This window comes from Rhinoraja longicauda, chromosome 30 (genome assembly GCF_053455715.1).
Source record: "Rhinoraja longicauda isolate Sanriku21f chromosome 30, sRhiLon1.1, whole genome shotgun sequence".
Lineage (NCBI taxonomy): Eukaryota > Metazoa > Chordata > Chondrichthyes > Rajiformes > Arhynchobatidae > Rhinoraja > Rhinoraja longicauda.
This window is the reverse complement of record NC_135982.1, coordinates 376,415-389,360: the sequence shown is the minus strand read 5'-3', so window position 1 is coordinate 389,360 and position 12,946 is coordinate 376,415. Positions and strand designations below refer to the sequence as shown.

The 12,946-nt window shown below is 43.7% G+C and overlaps 1 protein-coding gene across 5 annotated transcripts in view; it reads left to right on the top strand.

The window, feature by feature from the left end:
• The window catches only part of prkcz (protein kinase C, zeta), a 426,501-nt gene that overhangs the window by 261,323 nt on the left and 152,232 nt on the right, over window positions 1-12,946 (top strand). For all 5 annotated transcript variants that reach the window (XM_078425700.1, XM_078425701.1, XM_078425698.1 and 2 more), the window contains one exon: window positions 2,793-2,851. In XM_078425700.1, the coding sequence (XP_078281826.1) occupies window positions 2,793-2,851 (59 nt within the window). The remainder of the gene's footprint in view (window positions 1-2,792; window positions 2,852-12,946) is intronic.

Below are 12,946 nucleotides of genomic sequence, written 5' to 3'. Positions count from 1 at the left end.
ATAGACAATAGACAATAGGTGCAGGAGGAGGCCATTCAGCCCTTCGAGCCAGCACCACCATTCAATGTGATCATGCCCAGAGAAAGGGCAATTCTGGATTTAGTGTTGTCCAATGAACCAGATGTGATAAGAAAACTGGAGGTAAAAGAGCCGCTTGGAGGTAGTGATCATAATATGATTAGTTTTAATCTGCAATTTGAGAGGGAGAAGGTTAAATCGGAAGTGTCAGTGTTGCAGTTGAACAAAGGGGACTATGAAGGTATGAGAGAGGAGCTGGCCAAGGTTGACTGGAAAGGGATCCTAGCAGGAATGACGGTGGAACAGCAATGGCAGGAATTTCTCGGCATAAGCCGGAAGATGCAGGATCATTTCATTCCAAAGCGGAAGAAAGATTCTAAGGGGAGTAGGAGGCAACCGTGGCCGACAAGGGAAGTTAGGGATGGAATAAAACTAAAAGAAAAGATGTATAACACAGAAAAGAGTAGCAGGAAGCCAGAGGATTGGGAAACTTTCAAAGGACAACAGAAGGTAACAAAACGGGCAATAGGGGCTGAAAAGATGAAGTATGAGGGGAAGCTAGCCAAGAATATAAAGAAGGACAGTAAAAGCTTCTTTAGATGTGTTAAGAGAAAAAGATTAGCAAAGACTAATGTGGGTCCCTTGAAGGCAGACACGGGTGAAATAATTATAGATAACAAGGAAATGGCAGAAGAGTTGAACAGGTACTTTGGATCTGTCTTCACTAAGGAAGACACAAACAATCTCCCAGATGTACTACAGGACAGAGGATCTAGGGGGATGGAGGAACTCAGAGAAATTTGCATTAGGCGAGAAATAGTATTGGGTAGACTTATGGGACTGAAGGTTGATAAATCCCCAGGGCCTGATGGTCTGCATCCCAGGGTACTCAGGGAGGTGGCTCTAGAAATAGTGGACGCATTGGTGATCATTTTCCAATGTTCAATAGATTCAGGATCAGTTCCTGTGGATTGGAGGTTAGCTAATGTTATCCCACTTTTCAAGAAAGGAGCGAGAGAGAGAAAACGGAGAATTACAGACCAGTTAGCCTGACATCGGTGGTGGGGTAGATGCTGGAGTCAATTATTAAAGAGGTAATAACGGCGCATTTGGATAGCTTTAAAAGGATAAGTCCAAGTCAGCATGGATTTATGAAAGGGAAATCATGCTTGACTAATCTTCTGGAATTTTCTGAGGATGTTGCAAGTAAAATGGAAGCCTTTGATAAGGTCCCACACAGGAGATTGATGAGCAAAATTAGAGCACATGGTATTGGGATAGAGTCACAAAGAGTAGGAGTAAACTGGTCCTCTTCAGAATGGCAGGCAGTGGCGAGTGGAGTGCCGCAAGGCTCGGTGTTGGGGCCGCAACTATTCACCATATATATTAATGATTTGGATGAAGGAATTAGAAGTAACACTAGCAAGTTTGCAGATGACACAAAGCTGGGTGGCAATGTGAACTGCGAAGAGGATGTTAGGAGGTTGCAGGGTGACCTGGACAGGTTGAGTGAGTGGACAGATGCATGGCCGAAGCAGTATAATGCAGATAAATGTGAGGTTATCCACTTTGGCAGCAAAAACAAGGAGGCAGATTATTATCTCAATGGTGTCAGGTTAGGTAAGGGGAAAGTGCAGCGAGACCTGGTTGTTCTTGTACACCAGTTACTAAAACTTGGCGTGCAGGTACAGCAGGCAGTGAAGAAAGCTAATGGCATGTTGGCCTTCATAATGAGAGAATTTCAGTATAGGAGTAAAGAGGTTCTTCTGCAGTTGTATAGGGCCCTGGTAAGACCACATCTGGAGTATTGTGTACAGTTTTGGTCTCCTAATTTGAGGAAGGACATCCTTGTAATTGAGGCAGTGCAGCGTAGGTTCACGAGATTGATCCCTGGGATGGCGGGACTGTCATATGAGGAAAGATTGAAAAGACTAGGCTTGTATTCACTGGAGTTTAGAAGGATGAGAGGGGATCTTATAGAGACATATAAAATTATAAAAGGACTGGACAAGCTAGATACAGGAAAAATGTTCCCAATGTTGGGCGAGTCCAGAACCAGGGGCCACAGTCTTAGAATAAAGGGAAGGCCATTTAAAACTGAGGTGAGATGGAACTTTTTCACCCAGAGAGTTGTGAATTTGTGGAATTCTCTGCCACAGTGGAGGCCAAATCACTGGATAGGTTTAAGAGAGAGTTAGATAGAGCTCTGGGGGCTAGTGGAATCAATGGATGTGGGGAGAGGTTGGGCACAGGTTACTGAATGTGGATGATCAGCCATATTCACAATGAATGGCTCGAGGGGCCGAATGGCCTCCTCCTGCACCTATTTTCTATGTTTCTATGACTCCACATTGGTCAGTTCCACTTCCAATTCTCAGGAAATGAGGTGGTCCACACACAGCATTCCAGACAACATTCTAGCTCCCAATTGTGATTCTGGGGGTTAGGTGGTTGGGGATGGAAGAACCTGTGAGGAGAGAGTGAGCTGACTGGGAATTATTCGGAAGAATAGAGGTGAACTCAATGAAACATTCAAAATTCTTATGTGGCTTGTATGTGCAAAGTATTTCCTGAATGTTCTTGTTATTTCTTATATAAAGACCAGGAAGGCTATCGTAAAGGTCAGCCTTTCATCAGTCACCAACTTGACTGACTATTTATAATACTTCAATTTTCAAGAGTTGGCATTTTTCTTTTTCTCAATATTGTTGGGTTACTTACTTTGTAAAAGGCAAAATTCAAGTTGAGTTAAAAATGTTCCCATTCCTTTGCAGTTGTTCCATTCATGCCACATAGTCGGACTAAGTTGGACAAGGTCACAGATGATTCAGAGGTAGGTTTTGGAATGAATAGCAAACCTTGAAAATTATGTGTGTTTCTGTCAGTTTATAATTGGTTGTAAAGATTTGGTCTGGAATGGTGCTTAGATATTACAGTTCAGATTGGTTCATGCTCAATTATAATAATAATAATAATAATAATGTATTTTATTTATATAGCGCTTTTCATATACTCAAAGGCGCTTTACAGAGATTTAGAGAACATAGGGAAATGAATAAATAGATAAATAAGTAAATAAATAAACGAACAGAGAAAGGAGACAGAAGGTGAGGTGACCTTCAGTGGTTGAAGGCAGTACTGAACAGGTGAGACTTCAGCGATGTTTTGAATGTGGTGAGTGTGGAGGAGTCTCTAACGGTTTGGGGTAGTGAGTTCCATAGGGTGGGAGCAGCGATGGAGATAGCCCTGTCCCCCCAGGATCTGAGTTTGGTCCGGATGTGGGGGGATAGGAGATTGGCAGCAGCAGAGCGGAGGGTGCAGGTGTATTTGAATGTATTGAAGTTTACTGATGATTTTTGAGGGTGCGCCATAGAGGAGGCTGTTGCAGTAGTCCAGACGGGAGGTGATGAAGGCGTGGATGAGGGTTTCTGCAGCTGTGGAGGAGAGGGATGGACGGAGACGGGCAATGTTTTTGAGGTGTTTGATGTGTTTGTCGAAGGAGAGGGTTTGATCAAAGATGATTCCAAGATTCCGGATGTGAGGTGAGGTGGATACTGGGAGACCATCAATGTTGAGGATGAAGTTTTGGGTGGATTTGGTGAGCGTTTTTGGACCAATGATGATGATTTCAGATTTGTTGCAATTGAGTTTGAGGAAATTTGATTTGGCAGAGCGAAGCCACAATTGTAATTCTGCCTCTGTCTTCAGTTCCTCTGAGATAACGTGAAAAATAGCCATTGTTTTATATCCTTTTGCCAATGCTTGGAAATGCATGCGTGTGTGTTAGGGCTGCCGTATTAGCCGTGACATCCCATATTTTGGGCTAAATTGGCTTGTCCCTTACGGGACCGCCCTTGTCCCATATTAGGCCCGGATGCTGTAGGAAAAAAACTGCAGATGCTGGTTAAAATCTGTGCCTACCTGTTCCGGACAGTGTACTCAGGACAGTGTAGGCCCGGGCGCCGCCTAACGGAGGTTGCGTAGCAACCCGCCTCCTGGCCCAGGCGGCCGCCATTGGTAGAGCGGGAGCACGTGGTCGCTAGCTGGGTGAGGTCACTTGGGGCGCGGGGCGGTGACGTCACCTTAGTTTCCTCCCACATCTCAAAGACATGCAGATTGGTAGGTTGATTGGCCATTGTGAACTGTCGCCATTATGTAGGTGAATGGTGGAATCTGGGGTGAATTGATGATAATATGAAGATAAAAATAAACAGATTAATGTAAAATCAGAGTAAATGGTGGTTGATGGTCGGAGCAGACTCGGTGGGCTTAAATGGCCTAATTCTCCGCTGTACCTTTCTACAAATCAATGTGCTGACAGTATAACATTACAATATGCATTATGCTGGTAACTCTGCTGTTGTTGTTGCTGTGGTGGTCATAATTTTCCAGCACCTAATCAAAAACAAACCTCATTTACTTGGAGAAACTGAAACATGCAAGTTTTTCATTGAAACACCATCATGCAGTGCTCTCCATAATGTTTGGGACAGACCCATCATTTATTTATTTGCCTCTGTGCTCCACAATTTGAGATTCGTAAAAGAAAAAATCACATGTAGTGAAAGAGCACATTGTCAGGTTTTATTAAAGGCCATTTTTATACATTTTGGTTTCACCATATAGAAACTACAGCTGTGTTTATACATAGTCTCCCCATTTCAGGGCACCATAATGTTTGGGACACATGGCTTCACAGGCATTTGTAATTGCTCAGATTGCTCAGATTGCATCCTTAATGCAGGTATAAGAGAGCTCTCAGCACCTAGTCTTTCCATCACCTTTGAAACTTTTGTTGCTTTTTATCAACATGAGGACCAAAGTTATGCCAATGAAAGTCAAATAAACCATTATGAGACTGAGAAACAAGAATAAAACTTAGAGACATAAGCCAAACCTTAGGCTTACCAAAATCAACAGTTTGGAACATCTTTAAGAAGAAAGCGAGCACTGGTGAGACTAATCGCAAAGGGACTGGCAGGCCAAGGAAGACCTCCACAGCTGATGACAGAAGAATTCTCTCTAAAATAAAGAAACATCCCCAAACACCTGTCCGACAGATCAGAAACACTCCAGGAGTCAGGTGTGGATTTATCAATGACCACTGCACAGAGACTTCATACAGAGGCTACACTGCATGATGTAAACCACTGGTTAGCTGCAAAAATAGGATGGGCAGATTACAGTTGCAAAAAAGTACTTAAAAGAGCAACAAATGTTCTGGGAAAAGGTTTTGTGGACAGATGAGACGAAGATTAACGTATTTCAGAGTGATGGCAAGAGCAAAGTATGGAGGAGAGAAGGAACTGCCCAAGATCCAAAGCATACCACCTCATCTGTGAAACACGGTGGTGGGGGTGTTATGGCCTGGGCATGTATGGCTGCTGAAGGTACTGGCTCACCTATCTTCAGTGATGATACAACTGCTGATGGTAGTAGCAGAATGAATTCTGATGTGCATAGACACATCTTATCTGCTCATTTCAAACAAATGCTTCAAAACTCATTGGCCGGCAGTTTATTCCACAGCAAGACAATGATCCCAAACATACTGCTCAAGCAACAAAGGAGTTTTTCAAAGCTAAAAAATGGTCAATTCTTGAGTTGCCAAGTCATCACCCGATCTGAACCCAATTGAGCAGGCCTTTTATATGCTGAAGAGAAAACTGAAGGGGACTAGCCCCCAAAACAAGCATAAGCTAAAGATGGCTGCAATATAGGCCTGGCAGAGCATCACCAGAGAAGACACCCAGCATCTGGTGATGTCCATGAATTGCAGACTTCAAGCACTCACTGCATGCAAAGGATATGCAACAAAATACTAAACATGACTACTTTCATTTACATGACATTGCTGTGTCCCAAACATTATGGTGCCCTGAAATGGGGGGACTATGTACAAACACTGCTGTAATTTCTACATGGTGAAACCAAAATGTATAAAAATGGCCTTTATTAAAATCTGACAATGTGCACTTTAACCACATGTGGTTTTTTCTATTACAAATCTCAAATTGTGGAGTACAGAGCCAAATAAATAAATGATGGGTCATTGTCACAAATATTATGGAGGGCACTGTAGATGGAAATGTCAGTTGGAAGAACACCATGTGACCAAATAACTGAAGTAAGATGAATGGCTTTCATTTTTAAAGTTCTGTTTGAATGCTGTAGACAATAGACAATAGGTGCAGGAGTAGGCCATTCGGCCCTTCGAGCCAGCACCGCCATTCAATGTGATCATAGCGGATCATTCTCAATCAGTACCCCGTTCCTGTCTTCTCCCCATACCCCCTGACTCCGCTATCCTTAAGAGCTCTATCCAGCTCTCTCTTGAATGCATTCAGATAATTGACCCCCACTGCCTTCTGAGGCAGAGAATTCCACAGATTCACAACTCTCTGGGTGAAAAAGTTTTTCCTCATCTCCATTCCAAAATGGCCTACCCCTTATTCTTAAACTGTGGCCCCTAGTTCTGGACTCCCCCAAAATTGGGAACATGTTTCCTGCCTCTAACGTGTCCAACTCCTTAATAATCTTATACGTTTTGATAAGATCCCCTCTCATCCTTCTAAATTCCAGTGTATACAAGCCTAGTCGCTCCAGTCTTTCAACATATGACAGTCCCCCCATTCCGGGAATTAACACAGTAAACCTACGCTGCACGCCCTCAATAGCAAGAATATCCTTCCTCAAATTTGGAGACCAAAACTGCACACAGTACTCCAGGTGCGGTCTCACTAGGGCCCTGTACAACTGCAGAAGGACCTCTTTGCTCCTATACTCAACTCTTGTTATGAAGGCCAACATTCTTCACTGCCTGCTGTACCTGCATGCTTCCTTTCAGTGACTGATGCACTAGGCCACCAAGATCTCGTTGTACGTCCCCTTTTCCTAACTTGACACCATTCAGATAATAATTTGCCTTCCTATTCTTGCCACCAAAGTGGATAACCTCACACTTATCCACATTAAACTGCATCTGCCATGCATCCACCCACTCACACAACCTGTCCAAGTCACCCTGCAACCTCATAGCATCTTCCTCACAGTTCACACTGCCACCCAGCTTTTAAATTTGCTAATGGTACTTTTAATCCCTTCATCCAAGTCATTGATGTATATTGTAAATAGCCGCGGTCCAAGAACTGAGCCTTGCGGTATCCCACTAGTCACTGCCTGCTATTCTGAAAGGGACCCATATATCCCCACTCTTTGCTTTCTGTCTGTCAACCAATTTTCTATCCATGTCAGTACCCTACCTCTAATACCATGTGCTCTAATTTTGCCCACCAATCTCCTATGTGGGAGTCTGAACATCGACTTCTCCAACTTTAGATAGTTCCTCTGTCCCTCTCTTCCCCTCCTCCTTCCCAGATCTCCCTCTATCTTCCTGTCTCCACCTATATCCTTCCTTTGTCCCGCCCCCCTGACATCAGTCTGAAGAAGGGTCTCAACCCGAAACGTCACCCATTCCTTCTCTCCCGAGATGCTGCCTGACTTGCTGAGTTACTCCAGCATTTTGTGAATAAATACCTTCCTATGTGGGACCTTGTCGAAGGCTTTCTGAAAGTCGAGATACACCACATCCACTGGCTCTCCCCTGTCTATTTTCCTAGTTACATCCTCAAAAAATTCCAAAAAATTGGCAAGCATGATTTCCCCTTCGTAAATCCATGCTGACTCGGAACGATCCTGTTACTGCTATCCAAATGCTCAGCAATTTCTTCTTTTATAATTGACTCCAGCATCTTCCCCACGACTGATGTCAGACTAACTGGTCTATAATTTCCTGTTTTCTCTCTCACTCCTTTCTTAAAAAGTGGGATAACATTAGCTACCCTCCAATCCACATGAACTGACCCTGAATCTATAGAACATTGGAAAATGATCACCAATGCATCCACAATTTCTAGAGCCACCTCCTTAAGTACCCTGGGATGCAGACCATCAGGCCCTGGGGATTTATCAACCTTCAGTCCCATCAGTCTACCCAAAACTTTTTCCTGCCTAATGTGGATTTCGTCCAGTTCCTCCGTCACCCGAGGATCTCTGGCCACCAGAATATCTGGGAGATTGTTTGTATCCTCCTTAGTGAAGACAGATCCAAAGTACCGGTTCAACTCGTCTATCTAGAGTGTCTGTTAAATTGTTTGTATTAAATTGATAGATTTCTAGAAGTTATTGTATCTGTCGATGCATTAACCCTGAATTTTTTAAAAAGCAGAAGTTAAATTGTGTAAACGTTAAGGGTGTGCTGGATTTTTTAAAATGTGCTTATTTTACAACAATAGGTCAGATTGTAAAGAAACAATCTTTATGAGAATGTAAAGATGTAGGCAAGATGAGTGAGTGGGTGTCAGAGGGGAGATACTTGCAAGTTGCCTGGATGGCAGAATGCAAAGAATGGCAAGAAAGGGATTGTTTTCTGGTTGACAGGTTGGTGCTGGAGCCGCTACTTTTCACTATGTATAGCAATGATTTAGATGTGGGAATTGAAGGCTTTGTGGCAAAGTTTGCAGATGATATGATGATAGGTGGAGGGGTGGGTAGTGTAGAGAAAGCAGGGACTCTGCAGGACTTGGACAGGTTGGGAGAGTGGGTTGAGAAGTGGCAGATGGAATACAGCGTAGCAAAGTTGGAGTCAGGCATATTGGGAGTAGGAATAAAGGCGCAGACTATTTTCTAAATGGGAGAGAATTCAGAAATCGGAGGTATAAAGGGACTTGGGAGTGCTTGTACAGGATTCCCAAAAAGTTAATTTGCTAGTCAAATTGGTAGTAGGAAAGGCAAACGCAATGGTAACATTTATTTCGAGAGGACTACAATATAAAAACAGGGATATAATGCTGAAGTTTTATAAGGTACTGGTCAGACCACATTTGGAATATTGTGAGCAGTTTTGAGCCTCGTATCCGAGGAAGGATGTGCTGGCGTTGGAAAGGGTTTAGAGGAAGTTTACGAGAATGATCCCAGGGATGATTGGGTTAACATGATGAGCATTTGACGGCACTGGGGTTTTGAAGGATGAGGGAACCTCATAGAAACTTACTGAATACTGAAAGGAATGGATAGAGTGGATATGGAGAGGATGTTTCCACTAGTGGGAGAGTCGAAGACCAGAGACCATTGCCTCAGAATAAAAGGACGTCCCTTTTAAATGGAAATGAGGAGGAATTTCTTAAGTCACAGGGTGGTGAATCTGTGGAATTCATTGCCGGAGAAAGCTGTGCAGGCTGTCAATGGATATTTTTCAGGCAGAGATTGTCAGTTTCCCGATTAATAAGGGTGTCAGGAGTTAAGGGGAGAAGGTAGGGGAATGGAGGTAAAAGGGAAAGATAGATCAGCCATGATTGAATGGCTGAGTAGGCTTGATGGGGCCAAATTGTCTAATTCTGCTCCTGTAACATGAATTTATGAATTGTGACCTCATTATCCGCCGAGTCCTTTTCAGTGAATGTGCATCACCTACACCAGGGAGAAGGCAATTCTGGATTTAGTGTTGTGTAATGAACCTGATTTGATAAGGGAACTCAAGACCCGATGGTCTGCATCGCAGGGTACTTAAGGAGGTGACTCCAGAAATCGTGGACACATTGGTAATCATTTTCTAAGGTTCTATAGATTCAGGATCAGTTCCTGTGGGTTGGAGGATAGCTAATGTTATCCCACTTTTTAAGAAAGGAGGGAGAGAGAAAATAGGAAATTATAGACCAGTTAGTCTGACATCAGTGGTGGGGAAGATCCTGGAGTCAATTATAAAAGAAGAAATTACGGAGCATTTGGATAGCAGTAACAGGATTGTTCCGAGTCAGCATGGATTTACGAGGGGGAAATCATGCTTGACTAATCTTCAGGAACTTTTTGAGGATGTAACTAGGAAAATGGACAGGGGAGAGCCAGTGGATGTAGTGTACCTTGTATTTCAGAAAGCCTTCGACAAGGTCCCACATAGGAGATTAGTGAGCAAAATTAGAGCACATGGTATTGGGGGTAGGGTACTGACATGGATAGAAAATTGGTTGGCAGACAGAAAGCAAAGAGTGGGGATAAATGGGTCCCTTTCAGAATGGCAGGCAGTGACTAGTGGGGTACGGCAAGGCTCGGTGCTGGGACGCAGGTATTTACAATATACATTAATGACTTGGATGAAGGGATTAAAAGTAACATTAGCAAATTTGCAGATGACACAAAGCTGGGTGGCAGTGTGAACTGTGAGGAAGATGCTATGAGGTTGCAGGGTGACTTGGACAGGTTGTGTGAGTGGGCAGATGCATGGCAGGTGCAGTTTAATGTGGATAAATGTGAAGTTATCCACTTTAGTGGTAAGAATAGGAAGGCAGATTATTATCTGAATGGTGTTAAGTTAGAAAAGGGGACGTACAACGAGATCTGGGTGTCCTAGTGTATCAGTCACTGAAAGGAAGCATGCAGGTACAGCAGGCAGTGAAGAAAGCCAATGGAATGTTGGCCTTCATAACAAGAGGAGTTGAGTATAGGAGCAAAGAGGTCCTTCTGCAGTTGTACAGGGCCCTAGTGAGACCGTACCTGGAGTACTGTGTGCAGTTTTGGTCTCCAAATTTGAGGAAGGATATTCTTGCTATTGAGGGCGTGCAGTGTAGGTTTACTAGGTTAATTCCCGGAATGGCGGGGCTGTTGTATGTCGAAAGACTGGTGCGACTAGGCTTGTATACACTGGAATTTAGAAGGATGAGAGGGGATCTTATTGAAACATATAAGATTATTAAGGGATTGGACACGTTAGAGGCAGGAAACATGTTCCCAATGTTGGGAGAGTCCAGAACCAGGGGCCACAGTTTAAGAATAAGGGGTAGGCCATTTAGAACGGAGATGAGGCAAAACCTTTTCAGTCAGAGAGTTATAAATCTGTGGAATTCTCTGCCTCAGAAGGCTGTGAAGGCCAATTCTCTGGATGCTTTCAAGAGAGAGCTCGATAGAGCTCTTAAGGATAGAGGAGTCAGGGGGTATGGGGAGAAGGCAGGAACGGGTTACTGATTGTGAATGATCAGCCATGATCACATTGAATGGTGATGCTGGCTCGAAGGGCCAAATGGCTTAATCCTGCACCTATTGTCTATTGTCTATTATCAATTCTAAACATAGATTTTCTCCTTTAACGTTTGAGCGGTCCTACCTTCTTCTGGTCCCCTCTTTATTTTTAAAGTACGTATAAAAGGTCTTGGGATTTTTTTAATCCATATTGCTAATACCATTTCAGACCCTTTTGACTCCTCTAATCGCCAATTTGAGTGCATTCATACTTGCTCTATATTTCTCACCCTCTTAATTTATCACCCTCACCCATTTATCACCCTCTTAAACCTGACATAAGCTTCCTCTTTCTTCCTGAACAACCTCCGTGGTCATCCACGGTTCCCTTACCTTGCCATCCTTATCCCTCCTTCTTACTGGAACATGCTGATGCTGCATTTTGATCAGCTGGCTTTTAAATGACTCCCACATGTCATCTGTGGACATGCCCAATAACAACTGCTTGGACTTGAAGGTCTGAGCTATCGGGAGAAGTTGGGCAGGCTAGGACTTTATTTCTTGAGCACGGAAGGCTTTGAGGGGTGATCTTACAGTGGTGTATAAGATCATGAAGGGAATAGATGTGGTGTATACATAGTCTTTTACTCAGAGTAGGGGAATCAAGAACCAGGTTACATAGGTGAAAACATTTTTCCTCATCTCAGACCTAAATGGTGTACCCCTTATTCTTAAACTGTGACCGCTTATTCTGAACTCCCCCAACATCAGGAACATTTTTCTTGCATCTAGCCTGTCCAATCCTTTAAGATTTTGAAATGTTTCTATGATCCCCTCTCATCCTTCTAAATTCCAGTGAATACAAACCCAGTCGACCCATTCTTTCATGATATGTCAGTCCCGCCATCCCAGGAATTAACCAGGTGAACCTACGCTGCACTCATCAACAGCAATGATGTCCTTCCTCAAATTGGGTGACCAAAATTGCACACAATACTCCAGGTGCGGTCTCACCAGGGCCCTGTGCAACTGCAATAGGACCTCCTTGCTCCTAAACTCAAATCCTCTCGCAATGAAGGCCAACTGGCCATTAGCTTTCTTCACTGCCTGCTGTACCTGCATGCTTACTTTCAGTGACTGATGTACAAGGACACCCAGGTCTCGCTGCACCTCCCCTTTTAATAATCTGACACCATTCAGATAATAATTTGCCTTCCTGTTCTAGCCACCAAAGTGGATAACCTCACATTTATCCACATTATACAGGCATGTGAATTTTCCGCGGATTTCCGCGTTTTTAAAATCCATTTTCCGCCCTTTTTGCATGGTTTCCACGTTTTTCACTTTGCCAAATAAACGGAGAAATCGGATCAAAAAAAAGAAAGAAAAATAAATAAATGATGTATAGACTTGTAATGAACACTAGGTTCCGCGAGAGGTCGCTAGGGGTTCCGCGAGAAATCCCCCTTGTGCCGTGGAAGTCTCCCCGGAAATGTGGCACCTTGGCTGGGCAAGGCAGCCAATCTCGACCTCATCGGGGATTCCATGGCCAATTTGTCAATGAGTTCGCTAGAGGTTCCTCGAGAAATCCCCCGTGCGTGGAAGTCTTCCCGAAAATGTGGGAACTAGGCTGGGCAAGGCAGCCAATCTCGACCTCATCGGGACTTCCACGGCCGATCGGTGGGTTGAATTTGCAACCTGTGGCCGGGGCTCTGGAACTCCAGCCCAGCTGGAGCCAGCAAATCATTCTCCATCACCGACTTCCTTGGCCAGCTGGATAAACCTGCAAAGATCTGGAAACAAGAGTGCCAGAAAATCAGTGGTGGAACTGTAATGAGTAAATATTAAATTTAAGTGCAAGATTATATAACTAAATTAATTAAGACAGGGTTAAAATATAAAACACAGCTGAAAAGCC